The sequence below is a fragment of the Prionailurus bengalensis genome, chromosome D1 (genome assembly GCF_016509475.1).
Source record: "Prionailurus bengalensis isolate Pbe53 chromosome D1, Fcat_Pben_1.1_paternal_pri, whole genome shotgun sequence".
In the NCBI taxonomy this organism is placed as follows: domain Eukaryota; kingdom Metazoa; phylum Chordata; class Mammalia; order Carnivora; family Felidae; genus Prionailurus; species Prionailurus bengalensis.
The window spans coordinates 38593966-38618479 of record NC_057346.1 but is presented as its reverse complement, the minus strand read 5'-3'; the positions used below and the strand labels follow the sequence as shown (position 1 = coordinate 38618479).

Below are 24514 nucleotides of genomic sequence, written 5' to 3'. Positions count from 1 at the left end.
TAGACCCACCAAACCACAGGGCACCGAGTTATTAACATATGACATAAAAATAATGATTACTTCTTCTAAGTTACACATTATCAAATCAGAACACAAACTTCAGGACAGCATTATGTTTTCACGTGTTCCCAGACAGATATTCAAAAGCTACGAGTATAAAGAATAACCAAAGCTCCGCTTGGTTTAACTGGGGAAATAATTAACAAAAATGTAGTCTAAGAAGAGTATCAAAAACACCAAGAACATTTATATACATTAGAAGCAGAGATTTTAAATACCTAAGACTTCTCTGATAGTAATTTCGATGACAGCTGCTAGGTACTGAATAGTTACCAAATGCCAAGCACACTGCCGGGATATTGCGTAATGGCCTCACTGAAGCTCCTTTCTGCTACCAAGTGCTCTAGTCAATCGCAACTCTGTTTCTGTTTCTCCTTTAAGCTGGCGGGTCCACGGAGCATTTCAGTGTTCGCACCACTTGGCAAATCACTTTGTATTTGCAAAACTGTATCTTGCAAATCTTAAAATTATGAAATGTTAAGAACCAGAAAAGGGCTTAGAACTCATTTAATCCAGGCCCCTCACTTTACGGATGGGGGAACTGAGGCCCACAGAAGTGAATTCACTAAAGGTCACAAACATGTGAGAACCCAGGTATCCTAAACTGCCAGTTTATTTTCTTTGTTCCACCTCCTGCCTGAAAACAGAAATCAACTTTTCTCTTCGCCACTCACTAAAGTACCCACAGAGCGAATTACTGATTACCTAAGGAGGCATACTCATCTGCACCTAAATTACAGACTTTCTACATTTATCTCTTCTACATACTGATATACTATGTTTAAATTTCTAATATGCAAGTATTTAATACTAAGTCTTAAGCAAAAGCAAAAACAAAAAAACCAAAACCAAACAAACAAAAAAACCCAAAACAAAAAAGCTCTTAGTTAGAATCATTAGTAAACCTTCTTACAACCCAGCACTTGGTACCTGAATGTGCTCTTTCGTGATGAGCCATGGTCGGTGTGCTAGCAGCTTATTTATTTCATTAAGATTCTTCAGTCTTTGTGGTACGTATTCCAAGCCATTCAACCACTCAGCAATCCCTCCTGTCTTTAAAAATTCATCCACATGCATGTTTATTAAGTAAGAACACTGATGTCTAGCTGCAGCCTAAAACACAAAAAGAGTTCGGTGACAGAACCATCATGGTAAAAGTCTTAGTCTACTATTTCTAAACAAATCATTTATTTGGCATTTAATAATTTTAACACCAGTAAATTCTTTTCTTACAGATTCCTCTTCCTTCTGAAACTTCTATCACAATACTGCCATAGATTCCTGACTCAATACACGTGGCTGGTATCTGTATAAGCAAACACTTGTCACATGAAGGCAATTCCTTCCTCATCCAGAAGCTGGCACAGGTCAACCTAGAATCCACTTTCTAGCTGTGTCAAGAAAATACATGTCCGTTTCATTATCGTAAGTGATATAAACTATATTCTACCTGAGACACAGTAAAAGCTCACTAACTTGTATTCTCCCCACTCAAGAAGGCAGGCTAATTTGGCCGTCTCTCTTACCCCGGCAAGAGAACTGTGATTTCAGAATTATCTGTGCACATCAGCCCTACTGAGATAAGACTAAAGCCGGCGGACACTGTTCCTTCCTATGCAGTCAAAACCGCCAATCTGGGAAATCCATGCAAAGCAGACTTTTCACAGCTCTCTTCCCCAGGACTGCCTCTCAGCGAAATAGCACTGTTTGCTCGTTCTGTTTTCTGTATCTTGTTTATCTCTTAGTTTGTGTTCGTTCTAAGTCTGCCTTCGGCCTGACTGTCGTCAACACTGGAAGCCGGAATTACAGTCTCGGGCGTGTTCATCAGTCGACAGAACACAGAACGCTGCCTTTCTCTTGTTTAAAACCGCAGGGAGTGCATAAACAGGATCATCACGTTAAACTAGCCTGCTAACTCCCCAGCTGTTCTCCTACACTCTCAACACATGGCACTTGGGCCATGTCCCTCCTCTTTTTCTCCACTAACAGTCCAACTGTAACACTGTTTCTCTCTATCCTTCTCGCTCCTGCTGCCTCCCATCCCGATTTATAATTCTCTCCCCACCCCCAGCGAAACATTAACTAGTTTGTACCAAGTACGATACTTGGCAGTGTTATCATCCATTTAAGAATTCTCTTATCCAGAGTCTCCACTGGTGCTGATACTTTCCTCTTCTTTGGCCAGATTAGTGATGCACTTCACGTATTAAACGGCTGAACAAGAGGTCACAACCAACCTGTTTCATATTCATAATGAAAACAAGGTGCCAGTAGCAAACCCCAAACTTGTGGGATATTAGGGCTATCGCTTTGGACCCTAGACGCATCATTAACAAGAGACTGACACACTTAAATGAGAAATATTCGGTGCCTTAAGGAATTTGAAAGCAGTCAAAATGTATCCAAGAGACGGTGTCCGAAAAGCCACGGGCTTGTTCAATTCTTCGTTCTACAAAATGATACGCAGCTCTACACACACGAACACACACACACTAGAAGGGCGGAGAAGGAGCGCGCGAGGACGACGTCCCGCGAATCAGGAGACGGGGAACCCAGCGCACCATTATTGCGATGTAGTGCCGGTGCGGCAGAGGAAGGGGGCCGTCCATGCGCAGCATGTAGAACTGGCTCCGCAGGAAAGACTCCAGGTACTGAGCGTGCAAACTCATGACCTGTGTGATGTTGTCCAGGCGACCGGATGTAGAGTATTCTTCCACGAGAAAGTTAGTACGTTCATCCACTGTGTTTGCTTGGACAACCTAAACAGTCAAGAAACGCACAAAATGATTACCGAGAACTAACGTATCTTTCGTTGACCGAAATTATGCCACCGTCGAAGCAAATGAATGTTCTTTTCATATGAACAGACACTGAAATTACGCAGTTGCTCAGGCTAGAAACAGAAATAAAATTAAAAAAAAAAAAAGAAAGCACCACTCTTTCTTGGCTCTGGGACCATCATTTATTAGACAACAAATGTCGAGTTATCAAACACTATACACACAGCTACGAGTCTGGAGAAAAGACGCTTCCATCTGCTGCACCAGGCACATAAGGCAAATTTTCAGGGCCCACTTGCCTGGCCGTTATTACACCAATTCGTGGTGAGGCGAAAGCAGTGGCGTTTGGTTCATGTATTTACAATTTTATCGCAACGGCCCACGAAGATACTTAATCACATAATCTTAAGGCAAATATTTTCGGTCTGATCTTTTGCTTGTTTTCATTCAACATTAAATAAAAAGCTTTCTGAAGTTCTTTTGGGGACAAAGGAAAATATAATTTGTAGAAAGTGTTCATTGAAAAAGTTAGTAAGGACACTAGAATACGCTCATTCTTATTTTCAGCCTATTGTTATTAATGACTACAAACAAGGTTAGTTATTAAAATGGACGTCCTCCATCCCAGGGAATCAAAAGAGCTTTCTCAAGAATAGATGAGTCCATATAGCTTTATACACAATGACAGCTTGGGCATCACACCAAGAATTGGCTCTGAAGGTGCTAAGAGCTTATCAGCACCTTGTAGAAGAGAGCTGGCTCTGTGGGAATTAATGGACATGAGATGAATATTTCTCTGATTGGTTCATTACTTACTGATACTTTAGAATTAGAATTCCAGACTTAAGAATACATTCCCCACTTTAGATTCAGAATGAAATTCGAGCTCATGCATCGAGTTAACAGCACAGCCTGGTCTAGAATCCAGATTTTCTGAAGTCCACGCTAATGGTCTTTCTAAAGACCCATACTGCTATCAGAAACTCTGTTTACTCTTTAGGGCTGGCTTCACAGTCTCTTCTGAAAAAATAAGTACAAATTACACAAAGGCACTATTGACTGAGGAAAATGTAATCCCAAAGGAAATACAATGTTTGAAAAGTGTGAACTGTGAGGAAATGTTAATTACAATGGTGTAAAAAAGCAATTTCAGTTCAGCTAGTTAAAAAGCCACATACACTTTCATTTGCCTATTTCCCCACATTTTGTCAACTACAGGGACCAAGTGATGTGAACAGCAGTAAGATCTGGGTCAACCACGTGTCATTAAAAAGAGATTTGTTGGTTTGGTTTTGTTTTCCCCAGCAGTTTCTTTTGTTTAACTGATGCGGAAGACATTAATAGATGCAAGAGGTCCCGAAAACAGTGGTGGCTTCTGCAAACCAGATGACCTTCAGATACACAGCGTGAACACAGCTGTTTCTGGAAGTCTTTATGTATATGAGGCAATCACTCCGCCAAGAGCGGCCCCTACCCTGTCTGAGGAAAATGGGCATTGGCACAGCTGTCTTTCTAATGACTGGTCACTACCAAGATCAGCTAGAGATGCCGAGTTCTCCAAACATTACTGTTAACTTTCCTTTAACCTTTCCATTCAAACGGTAAGGTCACTAAAAAAGCAAAATGAAGATGAAGAAAAACTGACACTGGCCATGACCTGGTAGACATTCTTCAAATTCTATTCTTCCCTTCTGTTCAGAAAATGCCCCGCAGATAAGAGCTGCTCTGTAAACAATCTTTTTTGACTACTTTAAGAACAGTATAGGAATAACGCTGATGCTCTAAGATGAATGTCTTTGCAGTAAATAGTCAATCAGCATATACAATCATATTCAGTAAGTTAATAACTCCTTCAAGCAGAGAAAAACTCCTCAATCAGGGGTTCTTAAACTTTTCTTAGCTCAAGTTTCTATCTGAGAGGCACCTAGGAATCTAGGAAGTCCTGCACATTGCTATGATCTTTCATAGAGATGTATATCCACAAAACAGGCACAAATCTTCTATTGGTTATAATTTCCTTTGCATTACCATCTTGACTCCCCACCTTTCTTGCATTTACCATCTTGACTCCCCACCTTCACCAAAGGTACAGATTATACAGATTATATTGACATTCTGCCCAGAGACTTAGAACCAAAACAAAAGAGTAATTGCTAATGATGTAACAGCACGTTTTGTTTAATAGGTTTAGTTGGGAAACTCATATTTTCATTTCAAAATATTTATTTTCTTAACATTTATATAGCCTATACTCACCATGAAATGGTGGCTATTTAAAAACCCAAAAACCTTCAAGTTAATATTAAACTTAATTAAAAAAAAAACTTCATTACTGTTAGCAGCTTTGTTCAGAAAAGTTATATTTGAAATCAAATAGGGTAAAATTTAATTTTTCTAACCGCATAGGACAACTAACTCTAAAATAAAAAGGCAGATTCTTATACACATCAACTTGTAAGTGACATTCAAAAGAAAGTATCTCTGTGGTTCTCTGACATATAAATAAGAAACAAGAGCAAAACACAGGTTTACTTCCATATTAAAAATGGAGAGGGGAGCCTGGGTGACTCATTCGGTTGAGCGTCCACCTCTTAATCTTGGCTCAGGTCATGATCTCACAGTTAGTGAGATCGAGCCTCATGTCGGGCTCTGTGCTGACAGTGTGGAGCCTGCTTAGGATTCTCTCTATCTGCCCCTCCCCTCCCCCCAAAATAAATAAACTTAAAAAAATATTTTAAAAAATGGAAATATTCTTTGATATAATGAAGTTGCTTTTTTGTGAGTCACACTTAGTGTATTTTAACACAGATAAACTTACTTCCTTCTCTGGAATAAAGGCACTTGGTCCTCTTGTCAAGGGTTGAGACACTCTGATTCTTTTATCCTGTTTTTAAAAGAAAAGTTTTATGTATTAATGATGACTTTCTAAGGAAAGTTAAATTGGTACAGATTTATTGCTGAGGTACTCAACCAAATTGAATAAATAAATAGAATTATATAAAATCAAAATAAAGTTCAAATCTCAGATCCCAGAAAATCCAGCAATCGCACTACTGGGTATTTACCCAGAGAATACAAGAACACTAATTCAAAGGGATGCACGCATCCCTATGTTTATAGCAACATTACTTACAATAGCCAAGATATGGAAGCAGCCCCAGTGTCCATCCATTGATGGATGGACAAAAAAGAAGTGAGATATTTCACTATGTGTATGTATATATATGTATACATACACACAGTGGAATATCATTCAGCCATAAAAAAGGACGAAGTCTTGGGGCACCAGGGTGGCTCAGTCGGTTGAGTGTCCGACTTCGGCTCAGGTCATGATCTCGCGGTTAGTGAGTTTGAGCCCCACGTGGGGCTCTGTGCTGACAGCTCAGAGCCTGGAGCCTGCTTAGGATTCTGTGCCTCCCTTTCTCTCTGCCCCACCCCTGCTTGTGCTCTGTCTCTCTCTGTCTTTCAAAAAATGCATAAACATTAAAAAAAATTTAAAAAAAAAGAACGAAGTCTTGCCATTTGTAACAACATGAATGTACCTAGAGAGTATAAATAAATCAGTTAGAGAAAGACAAATAGCATAAGATTTCACTCATATGTGGAATTTAAGAAACAAAACAAACATACAAGGGGGAAAAAATACGAGAGAGACAAAACAAGAAACACTCTTAACTGCAGAGGACAAACCAATGGTTGCCAGAGGGGAGGGGGGGAGGGGGATGGGTGAAACAGGTGATGGGGATTAAGGAGTGCACTTGAGACAAGCTCTGGGTGATGTAACGGAAGTGCTGAATCGCTACAGTGTATACCTGAAGCTAATAGGAAAACCGTGTTTAACTAACTGGAATCAAAATAAAACTTAAAAACAAAAACAGATAATGGGGCAAGCTACTATCCCAGCGCGGGATACACAGTAGGCTTCTGAAATTTCATTTCCCTTGGTCATATTCTGTAGCACCAGAGATTTTTAGCCCGTTTTCGACATGACTGAAAACGGTCGGGCTCCCTAATAAAATCGTATCTGATATTATACTAGCGGACCGTTACACCTCAATCTGAGCTACAACGAAAGGTGGAATTCAGAGGATTGCTTGCGACTCCTCAGAGCAATGACCTGACCTGTGGGGGTTTTTCCTGAATAAGGCAGGAATAAACATGCCCACGATAAAGTTGTGAAGCTTTAAGAAAAAATGTGAAACATGGAGAAGTGGAGGTTCACTTAATCCAAGAAACGGAGAGCACAGTGATGCTTAGTGCAACTCTTGCTACACTGAGAAGGAACTGGTAGACCGCCAATGGCGTGTCTGAGGGTTAGAGTTTTTCAAGTTAGAAAATTTTTGTTAAGAAATTTTTAATTAAAAATATATTTGGTATCCCTATTTAAGTGTGCTATCCACAAAGCCAGAAATATTTCAATCAGGTAATTATAACTTCTCTGCAGGCATGTTGAAGAGCAGAGATGGTCAGAGGGAGGCTCTCAAGTCCTTGAAGTCCTTCTTAGCCAGAAGGAGAGAGAGGAGAGCCACTTAATTTTCTATAATAAAAGCAATATTCTAAAGTTCTAAAAAAGAAGCCCTATGAAACCGTAACACAAAACTAGGGACTATGCTTACCCCACACACAAAAATTGTCTCAATATGGATTAAAGACTTGAATGGAGGGGTGCCCACTCTTGATTTTGACTCAGGTCATGATCCCAGGGTCGGGGGATCGAGCTCAGCGTTGGGCTCCCTCTTTCTCTGCCCCTCCCCCACCTGCATGAGCGTTCTTTCTCTCTCAAAAATGAATAATAAACTTAAAAAAAATTAAAAATAGAACTACCATATATCTAGCCATCCTACTGCTAGGAACTTATCTGAAGAAAATGAAAACACTAATTTGGAAACATATAAATACACCTCTATGTTTATTGCAGCATTATTTACAATAATCAAGATATGGAAATAATCTAAGTATTCATGAATGGATGAATGGATAAAGATGTAGTATACTGTATATGACAATGGAATACCTTTCAGCCATAAAAAAGAAAGGAATCTTTCCATCTGTGACAACACGAATAGACCTTGAGGACATTATGCCAAATGACGGACGTTAGACAAAGGTAAATACTGTGTGATTTCACTACATGTGGAATCTAAATGATAAAACAAATGAACACACAAAACCAAACCAAATTCCTAGACAGAGAAAACCGATGGCTGACTCCCAGAGGGGAGAAGGGTGGAGACGTGGGCAAAGTGGTGAGGAAGACAAAGAGGCACCAACTTCCAGTTATAAAACAAGTAAGTCACGGCGACTACGGTCAATAATATTGCATAGCAAATTTGAAAGTTGCTAAGAAAGTAATTCTTAAAAAGTTCTCATCACAAGATCAAAAAATGTGGAACTCTGCATGGTGACAGACGGTAACTCGACTTTTGCAATGTAGGTGAGCGTCGGATCATTATGTTGTACACCTGAAACTAACACAATGTATGTCAATGTCACGGTTGACAAAGATTATAAAGACTGCGTGGGAAATCAAACATGAGAACAGAGGTCTACTGGAAACGAGTGTACTAAGTTTCAGATGCCACCAAGTCCTCCTCAGGAAACCTGTAAACTGAGGAAGCCACTCTAAACGATTCCTTATGCAAGGATGGCAGGATCTAGTTCACGTGACCTCGTCTCCTGGCCACAGCAGACTAGACCAATCAACACAGAGGCTCATCTGCAGCCTACGGGTGCCCTGATGCAAAAGTTCTGCCCAAACAGAATTGAGGGTACTCAGCTGGACCACTAAGATCTAGAGTTGCTAGACTTGTATGAAAGGAATGCACTGTGACAGAGAGAAGAGCAACAAAATAGCACTCAGAAGCAGAGCAGAGAACACAAGAAGGAAGCATTAGAGGAGGCAACAATAGTACCTGCTTCCAAGGAGAACAGCACTAGAGTTTCTATGGAGTTACTAGAGGAAGTCAAGTCTAACCGTGGGCTCTCCTGTGTCTTTTTCTCCCTTCCTCCTGCCCCTTTCTCCTTCCATGAGGTAGCCAGAATCTTTTTTATTCCTTACAATCAGAAAGCCTACCAAACACAAAATAGCTAATCAAATCCCTTACTTCAATCGCAGTTACAAAACAAACTGACAAAAGTAGGCGGCCAGGCATTTAATGAGTTTTTGAGAACCTAATCAGATACTGCGTCAGACTCGGGGCATACAGAGGAAGTGAAACAGAAAGGGTCCCTGCCCTCATGAGCCTGGCACACAATCCCCATCAATTTTCGGAATCGTATCAGAATAAATACATTGAATAATGATCACCTAAACCTGCTCAAGTTTCAGAAAGGCATCTAGGCTGTATTTATCAAGTAATGATAAGCATATCACAGCCTACTGGTCAAATACACTAGAGGACTCCACGTAAAAAGGAGTGATTTAGAATTTCTAATATTGGTATTTCCGGTCTACATCAACCACAATCTAGTTTTACCCAAAAAAAATAATTTAAAAGAAAATAACAGCTTTCTTCCCTCTGCTAGCCTCTGTAAGTTATAGGAAACAAAATTTCAAATATTCTCTTTATAGTACAGCCTAATGCAGTCATACATGAAAAGTAATTTCCTTGATGACTAATCATTTCAAATGAAAAAAGCAGTTAAGAGACTGTGAGGACCAATCACAGGTGTGAGGAGGAAAATGCCAATGGGGAGATGAGTAGAGGTTTTTATGTCCTTTAGAAATAATAAATAAAATTCAAAGAAAATATAGGGAAGGAAAAATAAACTAAAAGTGTACAAAGGGACTGTGGGAGACAAAGAATGATTTACTACCAATACGACTGGTTTCTAAAAATCACTATGTAATTCAGTTAATAAATCAGGTCATGATTTCAGGGTTCGTAGGACTGAGCCCCACAACTGGCTCTGCGCTCACAAGGCAGAGCCTGCTTGGGATTCTCTCCCCCCACTCTGCCCCTCCCCTGCTCACGCTCTCCCTCTTTGTGTGTCAGAAATAAAGAAACTTTATATAACAACAACAAGCATCCAGGACTGATTTCCTACCTCATTCATACCCCGATTAACTTTTCTGAAGTCCCTAGACCTGTGTTGCCTTGTAAGGTAGCCATCAGCCACATGTGACTACATCTAGATTAATTAAAGCTAAATAAAGTTAAAAGTACAGTTCCTCAGTCACACTAGTCACACTTCACACACTCACCAGCCACATGCGCCCATGGCTACTGCAAAGGACAGTGCAGACATTCCCGTGTGCCAAGGCAGAAGGTTCTGCCAGACAGCACCTCTCTAGACTCTTCATTTACTTTTTTAAAATCACATCTTAGGCATTTTTAATGCCTTTTTGACATGAGAAATGATTTCTCTGCTGAGCTATCAGTTTGATGATCACACCTCCTCAATCCCATAACCAAGCATCTTAACGTAATTGCAGAAATGCTCTCAAATTAAGAGTGAATCCAGAGAAGGACAATTCAGGAAAAACACACAAAATCGGCCCGTTCCAAGAATCGTTATCTCCGTTTCTGTTGGTATTACAGATCGTCTCCAGAAAAATAAAAACCGTTTCTCCCTTTCAAAAAATTATGCTAAGAAACACATAAGACCTACCCTCGGGACAAGTCAGGTAGTACAGGACAGTATTGTTAACTGTTAAGTACAATGTTATACAACAGATGTCTAGGACTTTTTCTCTTGCATAACTGAAATTTTATACCCACTGAACAACAACTCTGCTTTTCCCTCCCCCCCCCCCCCAGCCCTTGGCAACCACTACTTTTGTGGTTTTCACACAAACGTGCTCTTCAGATCCCAGCTGAGATGCTCCTTACACAATGGCCAGTTTTCTTGCCTCCTTGCATGGTTCAGATGTGTCTCCTGTGCAATTCTACCCTTGGTTGCTTCCATAACGCTGGGCCACCTGATCTACCTAGTCTTTGACCATTGTTACACTTTTCCTAGACATCCTCTGCCTTTGTTTCATGAATAGTTGTTCTCTCAAGTGAGTATTTTCTTCCAGGGCTTCCATCTTCCTTACATAAAACCACATTTACTGAATGGTGTGACAGTCACTGTCCTGGGGAGAGGAGGGCGGAGAGAAAAGGGCAGGTGAATGAAAATGAGCAAGCCATGCAATGGACTCCTTGTATCTGGCTCTTCTCTGCCCTTCAGTCTGGCTTTGGGGCGTTTTGATTGGCCTGTGACATCACCTGTTTGTACTCTTTGCACCTTAAAACCAAGCTTAAAACTAACCTTCTATCCCAGAGCCACTGTCCCGTCTCACCTTCCTGTCTGAGTTATGAAATCACTGCCACGCACCAGTAGCCCTGGTTCCGATTCAGAGTTCTCTTTGACTCTGCATCCTACGAATCTGCGTTCAAACACTCGACAAATCCTGTAACTGCCTTTTCCCAACTAAAGCTTTAAGTCATCCTCTCCACAGATCCTCCCCAGCCATAGGAGTTGAGAAATATTTTCCTCTCACAAATAAGAATAATTTTCACTTTGAGGTCTTTCTTAGCTTTCCCTCTTTTCGGGAGGCTTTGAGAACATAACACACACAAAAATGCAAAGCACCTGGGGGGCTCAGCCGGTTAAGCATCTGACTCTTGATGTCAGGTCAGGTCATGATCTCACAGTTCATGAGTTCGGGCCCCGCGTCCAGCCCCAGGTCCAGCCTGGCGTCGAGCCCCACACTGATACTACCAGCATGGGGCCTGCTTGGGATTTTCTGTCTCAAAAATAAACATTTAAAAAAAAATGCAAAGCACAATACAAAATAAGGTCTTAGTTTTATTTTTCTTCTGCCAATTTTCCCTAATGCAAAACAAAACAAAACACCCAAACTAGAAGAGCTATATTTTCTCAACAGATGCTGCTCTAATTCAAGAATTCAAGGGTTGTTCTAGAAGTGAAAGTCACCTGCAGCTGCATTAGTTTTGAGAAGAATAGTGCCATATTTTCCTCTTTCTAAGTATAAAACTAATATCTTATTCTGCAGAAACAAATGGTTTTGTTCGTACTAGTGACTCTTGTACAATGGCCTTGTTTTATTCCTACAAACATCTAAAATCCCAGGGCGCCGGTCTGGCTCAGTTGGTAGAGCATGTGACTCTTGATCTTTGGGGTTGTGGGTTCAAGCCCCACGTTGGGTTTAGAAAAATAAAAAAATGTAAAGACATCTAAAATCCCAAAATTAGCCCTTAAGGTTTTTGAAGCTACACTGTCCATTACAATAGCCACTAGTCACAATGTGGCAATTGAAATTTAAGTTAACATTAAATAAAGTTAAAAATTTGGTGCCTTAATTACACTTGTCATGTCTGATGGTGTGCAATAGTCACATGTTGCTAATGAGTGTCATGCTGTATACAATGCCAATCTAGACTTTTCGAATCATCGCCAAAGGGTCTATGGTACAGCATTGCTCCATAACATCAATCAGTCCTGACTTTAGCAACTGGGATGTTGCAAAAATACAGAATGGTTAAATTTTCAGGGATGAATATAAGCATAATAAACATGTATCACGTATTACAGTCACTTTATGGAAATCAAATCAAAGTTAATTTGCATATTAAAACTGGAAAACCAACAAATTAACTGTAATGGCAGAAAAGCCGGAAGATCCCATTCTTTGGAGTCTTGATTTGATGACAATGTTCAGATTACTAATGAAAAAGAAGAAAGTCTCTAAAATGTTGACTTTAGTGTTAAAAAATCAAAGGGTATAGAAAATTTCAAGAAACTTTAGACAACAGTAAATGTAATTGTGCTTTGTTTTCAAATGTCTTCGCAGTCACAGGATTTGTTTACATTTTTTTCCCACAAAACTCTGTAATTTCAATCAAGAAAAAAAATAGTTAAAGGAACTGATATTCTGTCAGTTCTATGTGTTTTAAGATTGTTTTACAAGGGTTTTAAGGTCAAGAATGCTACCATAAGGAAAGTTTCTTTTTTTCAGATATGTCATTATAGCTGAAAGAAATTGTGCTTGAAATTCATCAGCAGAGATTATGCTTATTAAGTCATAATCTGCTAGAAAACACTGAAAGAATGAAGATTAATTATATTTAGAAAGTTGCTTCTTTTGACATGCAACAGCCAAGCAGTTTACCAGATAACTTTATATAAATTAATCCCAATAGGAAATTAAGATACTTGGAAGTTAGGAATTCTTAAAATTATGAGTTTTTAGAGGTAATCAACAAATTACTTGGCTCTAAAAAGCTGACTGCTCAGCGGAATTAATTTCTGCACTTCCTGCTCCTAAATACTTTTAATTAAATTAAATTTTTACCCATCTCACCAGTTTACAATGGAAAAGCAAAGCACATACACATTCTATTTATTAAAATGTAAAAACCGCTTATGAATTTATCTCTACAGGACAGAAAAATACTGAGTAATATGTACAATTAAGTTTTTACATAGAGACACTTACAAGAAGAGGTTTTTTTTTCTTTTTATATCTTCAACATATAAAAATTATGGCAAGAACACCTGGGTGGTTCAGTCGATTAAGCGTCTGCCTCTTGATCTTGGCTCAGGTCATGATCTCACAGTCTGTGAGATCGAGCCCCACATCAGGCTCACACTGACAGCCAGAGTCTGCTAGGGATTCTGTCTCCCTCTCTCTCTGCCCTCCTTTGTTCTCTCTCTCTCTCTCTCTCTCTCAAAATAAATAAATAAACTTAATAAAAATTTTTAAAAATGATGGCAAAACAGAGATTTGACTCTACGGAGCATACTAATCCCACAGTTTTAAAAGATATCCTGAGAAGACAGTTTTATAGCTTCAACGTTCTTTTTTTTTTTTTTTTTTTTTTTTTAACACATGACGGTGACAAAACATCTGACATATGAAACACATGCCCCAAACAGAGTTTTAAAGTGTGACTATAAGAAAGCCAACTGCAATTATCAACACGAATAGTACATTTCGGTTGTTGAATCTCCTTTTTTTTCAGACGTTTCACTTTGGCACAAACCACTGCAAAAAGGGCAGAGATGGACAGGTGGCTCTATGCTATGAAATAATGCTGATGCCATTTTTTTATTCCTTGGCAGACAATTTCAGGAACAATGGCTGGCTTTATAAAAATTGATGACATTACATATTTCAGAGGAAAAGGGCAAACGGAGAGGAACAGAGATATAAACTCTCTCTATCCATACCTTAATGAGAAAAGAACAGGCTTCACGATGAACTACAACAGAGGTAATTTTACGGTAAATTCACATTTAAATTTCTGTAATGACCTGGAATATACCTTATGTTCCCACCACCCCAAAATGGCCTCAAAGACAATTTAACAAAATTGTGACTTCTCCTACACTAGATTATAATACGTATTAGCCTGCCTGATATTATAATAATGGAGATCTAAGGTTATTTTGTGAGAAAAGATATGGAAGCAGAAAATGGCAATTGTACCCAGGGGGAAAGGTCACCAACATCTCTCCTATTCCTTACAGTGAAGGGTGGTGCAAAGAACCACTCACTGGGCATCAGAAGCGGAGCCCGGCATCGGAGGGTGTGGCAGAAATGCACTGACACTCCAAAGGACACTTCAAATTCCCCTTCACAGGTAGGGGATCCTGCCTCATTCTCAGGGCCTGGGCCCAGGAGTGGACTCCTTTGAACTGATCTAGTAAAAGCCTATCGAGTCCTTCCTACAACAGTAGCTCCAACCCTGGGTAGAATCACCGGAAGAACAATGCAAAGACCTTGTTGACTGTGAACTTCAGCATTAACAACACATACGGATGAAAATTTTAACTTGCAATCTCATAACACTTCCACCAAAAGCAATGCACTCATCAAGTGTATTTGTTTCAGTGATGTCTTTACCTCCTCATTCCCTTACCAGGCTGCCCAGTCCAGGTGGGCTCAGAAAGTGCCTTGTTCATCTTTGAGGATTTCATCTTAATACGGTATACAGTGTGAGGGAAACGTCTCGTCCATTTCTGGAAGTTTTATGTAATCATCATTTAAATAATAGTATTTATCGATTTCATTTTTCAAAAAAGGAGCTCCAAGAAATAACGAGACATCATGATTAAGTAACTCTCATTAAAAAAATAAAAACCTTGGGGCGCCTGGGTGGCTCGGTCGGCTGGGCGTCCGACTTCGGCTCAGGTCATGATCTCACGGTCCGTGAGTTCGAGCCCCGCGTCGGGCTCTGTGCTGACAGCTCAGAGCCTGGAGCCTGTTTCAGATTCTGTGTCTCCCTCTCTCTCTGACCCTCCCCTGTTCATGCTCTGTCTCTCTCTGTCTCAAAAATAAATAAACGTTAAAAAAAAAATAAAATTAAAAAAAAAAATAAAAACCTTGGTGTGCCAAAGTAGTAGGAACCATCTGGGAAATTTGTTTTACCAACTGTGGGCCTAAAGATAGACAAACTCACCTATGGAGAAGTATTATTTATCACTAGCAGGAATCAGTAATCATAGGTGTTGCGGTAGGTGTATCTAAGTACGCAAAGATGAATACGTCTCATCCCACCAATAATTAAACATGTATATCCATAGAGCAAAGGGTAGCTACTGAGTTAAATTTGCACTGCAAAATAGATGAATTTCTAAATGAAAAATTTCTAAATGACTTTCTAAATGTTGGCTAGTGCAAAATCTCTTAAATTTTACTCATTAGAACACACGGTGAACACCTGTGCAAAGAGCAGGCAAGTGCTTCCATTTTCATACTGACTATGGGATAGCAAACTTGCAAAAACGAAAGGACCACTAGCACCCTGTACAGCCACAGAGTGGCACAAATTTACAAAGGTGGAAACATTAAAAACAAATCGGAAGCTAGGATAGTCTTTAAACAGCACAAGTAATAACATACTGCTAGCTAGCTAGGTAACCCTTCAGACTGGAGTCAATCTAAAATCGTGTTCATGTCCAAGGTCACCCGAGAGGCGAGCAGCAAAGAACACACCTCCCTTTCTACGTTCCATGTAATGCCACAGAGTAGCATGAATCCATCAAGTTAGATTCACCTATAAATTAAAAGTTGGTAGTTCTAATACGGCAGTCTTTTCTGTATTCTGTGGAATTCAGATATATTTGAACCAGCATTCCCCAAGACTCTGTCTTCCCTTTTTAATGTCTATTGAAATTCTCCCCATTCCTTGAGGTGCTAAGATCCAGCTCCAATACTGTCTCTTTTGGGCTCCCCTCCCCCCATTCCTACCAATTCCCAAGCTCTGCTATGAATTTAAAGCTATTCTTCTTAAGATTCACAATTTTGTTTCTCTTATAGCTATTAATGTGTATCATTATCTTATTACTCCTCTCAAACAATAAATAAGCACCTTAAAGAGCATGATCGATTTCTGATGCAGTATCTGTAGTATTGCGTAACACAGCAACATGAAAATAATAGCTACTCGTATATTTGTTGCACTGAACTTAGGAGTCTGGTACAGGCTCTTCCATCCTTTTACTCTTCTTTCAGCACGGCAAGAGCATCCTATGGACTTGAGGTCATTCTCTGTATTCTTATTGAGAAACAAGAAGTTAAACTAATAAACACAGTCCTGGATATCAATCCATTACCTTCCTCGTACCCTCTGAATTCCCTATGTGACACTTTTTCCCACTTGTTTATTTTTTTATATTGATAGAACAAGCAAGATCTGCAATTTCCTATAATCTGCAGTATTTTCTAGAAATCAGTAATAATGTTATAACATGCTGTGACACTAATCTTGAGCCACAAAGGCTCCTATATAAGTTTTTCAGCATTGAGCACTTTTTTTAAGAGATGCAGAAGTGCTGACTATGCTATTAAAATTTTGGGCTAAAGCCCAAGAAAATGAGGAGAGAGAGGCGCCTGGGTGGCTCAATCAGTTGAGCGTCTAATTCTTGATTTAGGCTCAGGTCATGATCCCAGAGTCATGGGATTGAGCTCTGTGTGGAGCCTGCTTGAGATCCTCTCTCTCAAAAAAAAAAAAAAAAAAAAAGAAGAGAGAACTATTACTCTTTGTATCTGAGATAACGCAAATCTGTAATAACTACCTAACTCAATACTTCCCTATTTACATATAGACAATATACTTTTCTACCACCAATTATAGGATCTCTCCCCAAGTTCCCCAAAAGTATTGACAAGAGCCTTACATCCCTATAAACAGTTTTTAAAGTTTTGTATTCTGTAATAATAAAAACTCTCCTTGATTTTACAAAGATTTACTATTAAAATTATGTACTCGTTAGATTCAAAGAAATTAAAATTGTGAGTTTTAGAAAGTAAGACTCCTATTAGAGACAAATACAGTTACATAATATTCTGATGATAATCAGTATATGGTCGATAGTACAAGTCTTTTGGAGAAACAAAAAAAGTGCTGTGAATGTAGTTCCCTTGGTATATAGGGAAACACAGTCTTTTTCTTTTTAAATGTTCACTTACTGATTTGAGAGAGAGAGATAGCAAGCAAGCAGGGGAGGGGCAGAGAGAGAAGGAGAGAGAATCCCGAGCGGGCTCTATGCTGTCAGCACCGAGTCGAACGCTGGGCTCAATCCCACAAACCATGAGATCATGACCTGAGTTGAAACTAAGAGTCAGATGCTTAATCCACTGAGCCGCCCAGGCGCCCCAACGGATACACAGTTTTAAATCAAACTTCTATAACTCAGCATCTACTGACTAGGTTGTAAGAAAATCAAAAGGCCTTTATGTCACCCTACTGGAACACAAAACACCAGGCCAGTTTCCAGATCCTTCAAGCCACAGTGATTAACAAAATACAGATCCCTTGCTTAGCTTAGAGGACACAAAGGAAGAAAACATTAAATACGGTTGATTTCTAGAGATTCGCAAAATGTAAGCATTTTCACCACTTGAAAACCAATACTTCTTTACACACTGAGTATTCAAAAATAACAAGAACTCATGCTCTTCTTTGAATGGAGAAAATACCTTTCACACAGCCTTCCAGGAACACAACGGCTGAGCCAATTAAAGTATGCTTGATTTTACGTTGAATTATACTCAACCTCAGTTTTAGTGAAATTTAAAAAGAAAAATGGAAGTTTTTGCGTGGCTTTGAAAAGAACTGTTGTGTTTTAATTTTTGCCCGGAATAGAAAAATCTGATCTGTAAATTCTCATTAACTTCATTTCTGTTCTAAGTTGTCAAAGTCTATAAACAGAGGACTACAAAATTGTGCTTTAATATTCACAAGGGAAGCTTAACACCTATTGTGATTACAATGAAAACCATTAATGGTTATGCTCATTTAAATGGATGGTTCACAAACTTCCTGATGTCAGGACATCTTTGTGTTAAAATTATTGACCCCAGATGTAAGTAACATCTCTCAATAATCACCGTTTAAGGAATTAAACCAACGAACATTTCAAAAATTTGTTTACATTTAAAAGTAAAAAAACCCATCACATGTTAACACAAATGAGTTTTTTGGAAACTATAAACAACAACAACAAATTACCGAGAAGAGAAGCATTATTTTACATTTGTGCAAATATCTGGCTTAATTAAAAAGAACTGGAGTCTCGCGGCACCTGGGTGGCTCAGTCGGTTGGGCGTCCGACTTCGGCTCAGGTCATGATCTCACAGTCCGTGAGTTCGAGCCCCGCATCGGGCTCTGTGCTGACAGCTCGGAGCCTGGAGCCTGCTTTGGATTCTGTGTCTCCCTCTCTCTCTGCACCTCCCTCGTTCATGCTGACTCTCTCTCACAAATAAGTAAGTGTTAAAAAATTAAAAAAAAAAAAAAAGAAAAAGAGCTGGAGTCTTATATTTCCTTCTTCATTCAAAATGTTGTTATCTGGTGCAGTGATTATACACCATGAGTAAAATCTGGCCTCACAAAGGTGTAGCTATGAAAAGCAGGCATATTTTAATAGCCTTTTCACATAATTTTGCACATCCTTTGGTACTACACTAAAACCGGACAAACGGTAGTTTTTAAAAGTTTGTTGCACTGTGGAATCTGAAGCCTTATCAATAAACTCTTTACTCCGTCACATTAAAAGCTATTGGCTTATCTTGTACTTTGAATCGATCATTTACCCACTTGTGCTTCTGTAATGTTAACCACTGGTCGTTTAGAAAGTATTGGTTCCCTGAGCTTTGCGGGTTTTTAAAATATTGACACATTTAACATAAAATTAAAAATAAGATTTGTTACTACCACCACTGATCACATCAGAGACATCCGCAAGTACTGAGAAGTGGTCAAAGCTCATGGTAAAGGACACCAGTCTTCTAAAATTCTTTTCTCGTGAAAGCTCAAATTTTATCATTGGCAATAAATCCTGTCAGTTGTTCGCCTTAAAGCGGCAGGCTCACTGTGTTCATTTTTGTGAAAATGTCTGCTAAATACCCAAGTCTGAAACGATGGTTATCAGTCATCCTTTCACGAAAAATGGTGTTCCATAAAATGAACAGTTTGACTCACAACTCAGTCACACTTGCTTTGCCTTGAGACAACCACCATGTTTGGCGAGCAGAAGAGCTTTGCCCATATTCTCTATTCTGAAACAGACTCAAAAAGGTAAGTATTCAATGGTCGAGATGTAATAAAATGTATAATCTCTACTGTTTCATCAACATCAGGATTATTCTTGAGTGAAATTGACTTGTTTACTGTGAATACAGGGCGGTGAGGATAACAGGGGTTACCATTACCGTGTGATGCCTCTGCTCTGACTTGAGTCACTAAGGTCTAGAGATCCACAGACTGCACTTTGGGAACCACTGATTGAAATAAATGTTTCCAATACGCTCTTGTCCCTCTTTTAATTATGTATCCTTATAAATGGTTTCAGTCATCCGCAAAAGGATTGCTACATTTAACCTTCATATTAAGACAAAGTATTAAGAAACTCTTAAGAACAATTATGATGGTTTGTTTTTCTCATTACTACATGGTCACAGAACTTCTGTGGAAGCGCTCATTTTCTTATTTGTAAAATAAACATCCAATTACAAATGACCAAGCAAACCCTGTGGAAGAGCACAATTTGGGAGTGGGAGGCTACCTGTACCATATAGTAAAATATTATTTCCATAAGTAAGAGTTGTGTTGACATATGAACACATGCACAAACCGATAAACTTTCTTAATTATGACTCGAAATCCAGAAACAATAAAAAAAAAACAAACCCTGGTATTCAACCACACATGCACACACACATATGCATGTGTGCATACACACACGTACACAATTTGCACGCTACAAAAATACCGTAAGCAAAATCAGATGGTAAATACTTGCAACTTAACACAGATAATAGTTAATTCTCTAATTTTATAGTGAGCTCCTAAAAATCAAGAGGAAAAAACCAAAACCAAATCAAAAACTAGATAAAGAATGGGCATTAAGGGAAGAAATTACTCATAAAAGAGAAGAGCAAATATATTTCTTATATCAGATTGGCAAAAATCCAAGTTAGGCAACATATTATTTATTGGCAACACTGTAAGGGAACAGACACTCTCAAAACTTGTGGGAATGCCAAAATCAAAGAACTCTCATGGACAGGAATTTGACAACTCCTGGAAAAATTACATATGCATTTATCCTGTGACCCAGCAAGGTCACTTCTAAGAATCTATCCCATTGATACAGCCATAAAAAAGGATTAGGAAAATGTCTATGTACAAAAAGTAACTTGAACCTGAATCTAATCAAGCTTTGAGTCCAAACTTCAAGTTAACAGGAAACAGAGGGTTAGAGGCACACTTAAAAGACAACACGAGGAAACGCAGAAAAACACCCAGATGATGAAATATTCTGTAGGACAACTAGCCAACTGTTTAAAGGCCTGAGAAACAACAACAGCAGCAAAAGAGGAGAGACTACTCTTAAGTGAGACTTCCAAGACGTAGCTTTGGTGGACCTAATTCAGAAAAGGTCAACCCGAAAGACAGAAGCAATGGGAGGAGATTGAGTACGGTGAAATATTACATGGTATTAAGCAATTACTGCCAATTTTGTTAGGTGTGGTGTTTACCACTGTAGTTATACAGGAATGTATTCGCGTATTTTAGAAATGCATACTAACAAAGCAAGGGTAAAAGAAAACGGGTTTACGGGGCGCCTGGGTGGCTCAGTCCGTTAAGTGGCCGACTTGGGCTCAGGTCATGATCTCGCGGTCTATGAGTTCGAGCCCCGCGTCGGGCTCTGTGCGGACAGCTTGGAGCCTGGAGCCTGTTTCAGATTCTGTGTCTCCCTCTCTCTGACCCTCCCCCGTTCATGCTCTGTCTCTCCTTGTCTCAAAAATAAATGTTAAAAAAAAATTAAAAAAAAGAAAATGGGTTTTGAGATCGAATTTAAATTACTTCAGCAACAATGACAATACCAGATCGAAGAAGTAAAAGTGACAAAGTCTTAACCAATACTGAATTTGGCGATGGCTTTTGGAGGCTCAGTGTGCTATGTTTTCTGCTTTTGTACAGCTAGACATGTTTATGGTAATTTTTTTAATGGTGCCTATCAGTGCACCTGCCACATAACAGGCACTTATTACGTGACAATTATTAAAATAAAGTTGTGGTAACTTATAATACAACTAGAAGACGAAAAAATGTGTTACGTGTGTTTAAACCTTACTGAGATTAAAGTGAAACACTGGGACTTTTATAAAGAACTATTAATTTGTTCAATAGATGTTTTGTTTTTAAAAGGCTGTTTTTTGGAAGGGCTTGGGCTGAGTACTGGGAGTATGAAGATAAAGCGTAAGTGCTGACCTCCAGGCAACATCAGGTAAATAAAAATGGATGTACAATTACAATAGACGTTAGGAGCTATAGCAGAGATGACCAGAGGAGGAATACTTAGCTCTGCCTGCAAGGCGGATCAAAAAAGCTTTCCCAATGGGATACATCTCTAGGAAGGGACAGAAGTGTTTCAGGCCACCTAGAAAATAGATGGGTATATGTGGGTACAACATCCCAGGTAAAAGGAATAGAAAATGTAAAGCTGTGACACAGCTGGGGAACTACATGCTGTTCTACATTATCCCTCAGGGATTCTCTGAGGGAATAAGGCTAGAGACACAATAAGGCAAGAGTCATATCCTGAATGCCATACCAAAGAGTTTAGGACTTCATATAAATAACAGACAATATTAAACAGATTCTATTTATCTTTTAAGAAAACATTTCTGACATCGACTAGAAAATGGACTGGTGTGGGGGAGGCTGGAGAACAGAACACGTGTTAGAGGGCTACTATGATTTCTAGGAGAGAAGGCTTGTTAACTAAGCAGTGAGGATTAAGAAAAGGCATCTTGGGGAGAGCTGCTTAGGAGACAGAATAAATGGAACGGACTGGCTGACTGGATACGAGAGGAGGTAGTGAGAGAAGTCTAGGCTGCCTCACAGAATGCTGAATTGGAAGCGTGGATAGATGGATAATGGTGACACCAACGGATAAAAAAGAAATAAGAGAAGGAGGCATCTTGGATTTAGGTGGACTCTCACGATCCTGAGATAGAAGTTTACAAGGCAGGTATACAGAAGGATATGCATTTCATGGAGATGAAGACTGCTGGCAAGAGTGAAGTGTTTGATTATTTTCATCCACATTTAAAGACCCACACTTCCAGGGTGCCTGGGTGGCGCAGTCGGTTGAGCATCGGACACTTGATCTGGGTTCGGGTCATGATCCCGGGGTCTTGAGATCAAGCCCCAGATCGGGCTCTGTGGTGAGGGTGGAGCCTGCTTAAGATTCTCTCTCCCTCTGCCCCTCTCCCCCTGCTCATGTGCCCTCTCTCTCTAAAATAAAAAAATTAAAAACAAAACAAAACTTTGAAGGCATGCACTTCCTACCATTCAGGACACTCTAACATTCAATAGCAACCTCACACTAGGTTATCTTACTACCAGCTCACAAGGTCTCTTTTGGGGATGAATATGTGTTCCATTTCCACCACCACTATCCCATTTTAATACATCATTATATCCCCAGCTATGGGGGTGCGGTGGGGGGAGGAAGGGGACAGTAGAAAGAAGAAGGCAAAGTTTTCAACCTTCTGCCCCTTGCATAGCTTTCCAGTATGTGTTTTCCAAGTGTCCTGACACGAGCACTTCACGTCAGCTACCCTGGCGTGCTGACTCCCAAAAACTCTTTGGCATATTTCTTTCTGTTTTAAAAAATTTTTTTAAATTTAAAAATTTATTCATTTTTGAGAGACAGAACATGAGTGGGGGAGGGACAGAGAGAGAAGGAGACACAGAATCCGAGGCAGACTCCAGGCTCTGAGCTGTCAGCACAGAGCCCGACACGGGGCTCGAACTCACAGACTGCAAGATCATGGCCCCTGAACTGAAGGCGGATGCTCAACCAACTGAGACACCCAGGTGCCCCTGCATATTCCTGTGCCTTTTGTTCCTTTGTCCTTGAACGTCTAGGTGGAATGCCACATTCCTTCTTCATATTAAAAAAATTCTTTTAAGGTTTATTTATTTTTGAGAGAGAGAGAAAGAGCATAAGTGGGGGAGGAAAAGAGAGAGAAGGGAACAGAGGATCCCAAGCTGGCTCGAGGCTGACAGTAGAGAGCCCAATGCAGGGCCCGAACTCACGAACCGTGAGATCGTGGCCTGAGCCGAAGTCAGATGCCTAACCAACTGAGCCACCCAGGCGCCCCCTTCATACTTTTTAAAAGTTCATTTATTTATTTTGAGAGACAGAGAGAGTACAAACAGAGAGAGAGAAAGAATCCCAAGCAGGCTCTGCACTGTCAGTGGGGGATGATCCCATGAACTGTGAGATCAAGACCCTAGCCGAAACCAAGAGTTGACGTGTAACTGACTGAGCCACAGAGGTGCCCCTCTTCTTCGTATTTATTAAAGTGTTGCCAACTCCTCTCACAAGACCTCACTCAGTTCCTACATTCTCTACATTGAGTCATTCAAACCGATCCTCTTCTGGGTTCTCACTTAAATGACACCTGATCATACCTTTAAATGGATTTTCCCTCTGTTTCACTAACACAATTCTAAAAGAAGTGTTCTAGGGGTGCCCAGGTGGCTCAGTTGGTTAAACATCTGACTACTGACTTCAGCTCAGGTCATGATCTCACATTTGTGGGATCGAGCCCCATGTTGGGCTCTGCACTGACAGTGCAGAAGGATTCTCTCTCTCTCTCTCTCTCTCTCTCTCTCTCTCTCTCTCTGTCCTCCACTTGTGTGCTCTTTCTCTCTCAAAATAAATAAAATAAACTTAAAAAAAAACTAAAAAAATAAAAGAAGGGTTCCATCTTATTTGATAATAAATTTAAACATTTTGCTCAATAAATGTTGACTGGTCATATAACATCTCTATACATTACTAAGACTGTTATACATTTAATGATATTAAGTAGCTACTTTTGGACAACAACCATCTTAAGCAATTATTATCATCATAGACTCATGCTACTTCTAACACATACACACAACACACACACACACACACACACACACACACACAGAGACACTTAACGCTGAATAGAATTATTCCACATCCAAATATTTTGAATTTGTTTTGGCAACAAAATTCTCAGTGTAGTTTTGATTGAAAGAGCTGTAATTATGTTACAATTAAATTCTCTGAAAGTTATCTTCTAATTATCAAAAAGACTTTCTCCAATTTGTTATTCTTCTGATATCTCCTCCCATTTTCCAGATTAGCTTGTATACAGATGCTATTCA

At 39.6% G+C, this 24514-nt stretch overlaps 1 protein-coding gene across 1 annotated transcript in view; it reads right to left on the bottom strand.

Moving 5' to 3' along the window:
- The window catches only part of SESN3 (sestrin 3), a 74060-nt gene that overhangs the window by 23805 nt on the left and 25741 nt on the right, over window positions 1–24514 (bottom strand). Inside the window, exons 2-4 of the mRNA XM_043579897.1 lie at window positions 5659–5724; window positions 2622–2819; window positions 991–1173 (exon numbers count right to left, since the gene is read on the bottom strand). Coding sequence (XP_043435832.1) covers window positions 991–1173; window positions 2622–2819; window positions 5659–5724 — 447 coding nt within the window. The remainder of the gene's footprint in view (window positions 1–990; window positions 1174–2621; window positions 2820–5658; window positions 5725–24514) is intronic.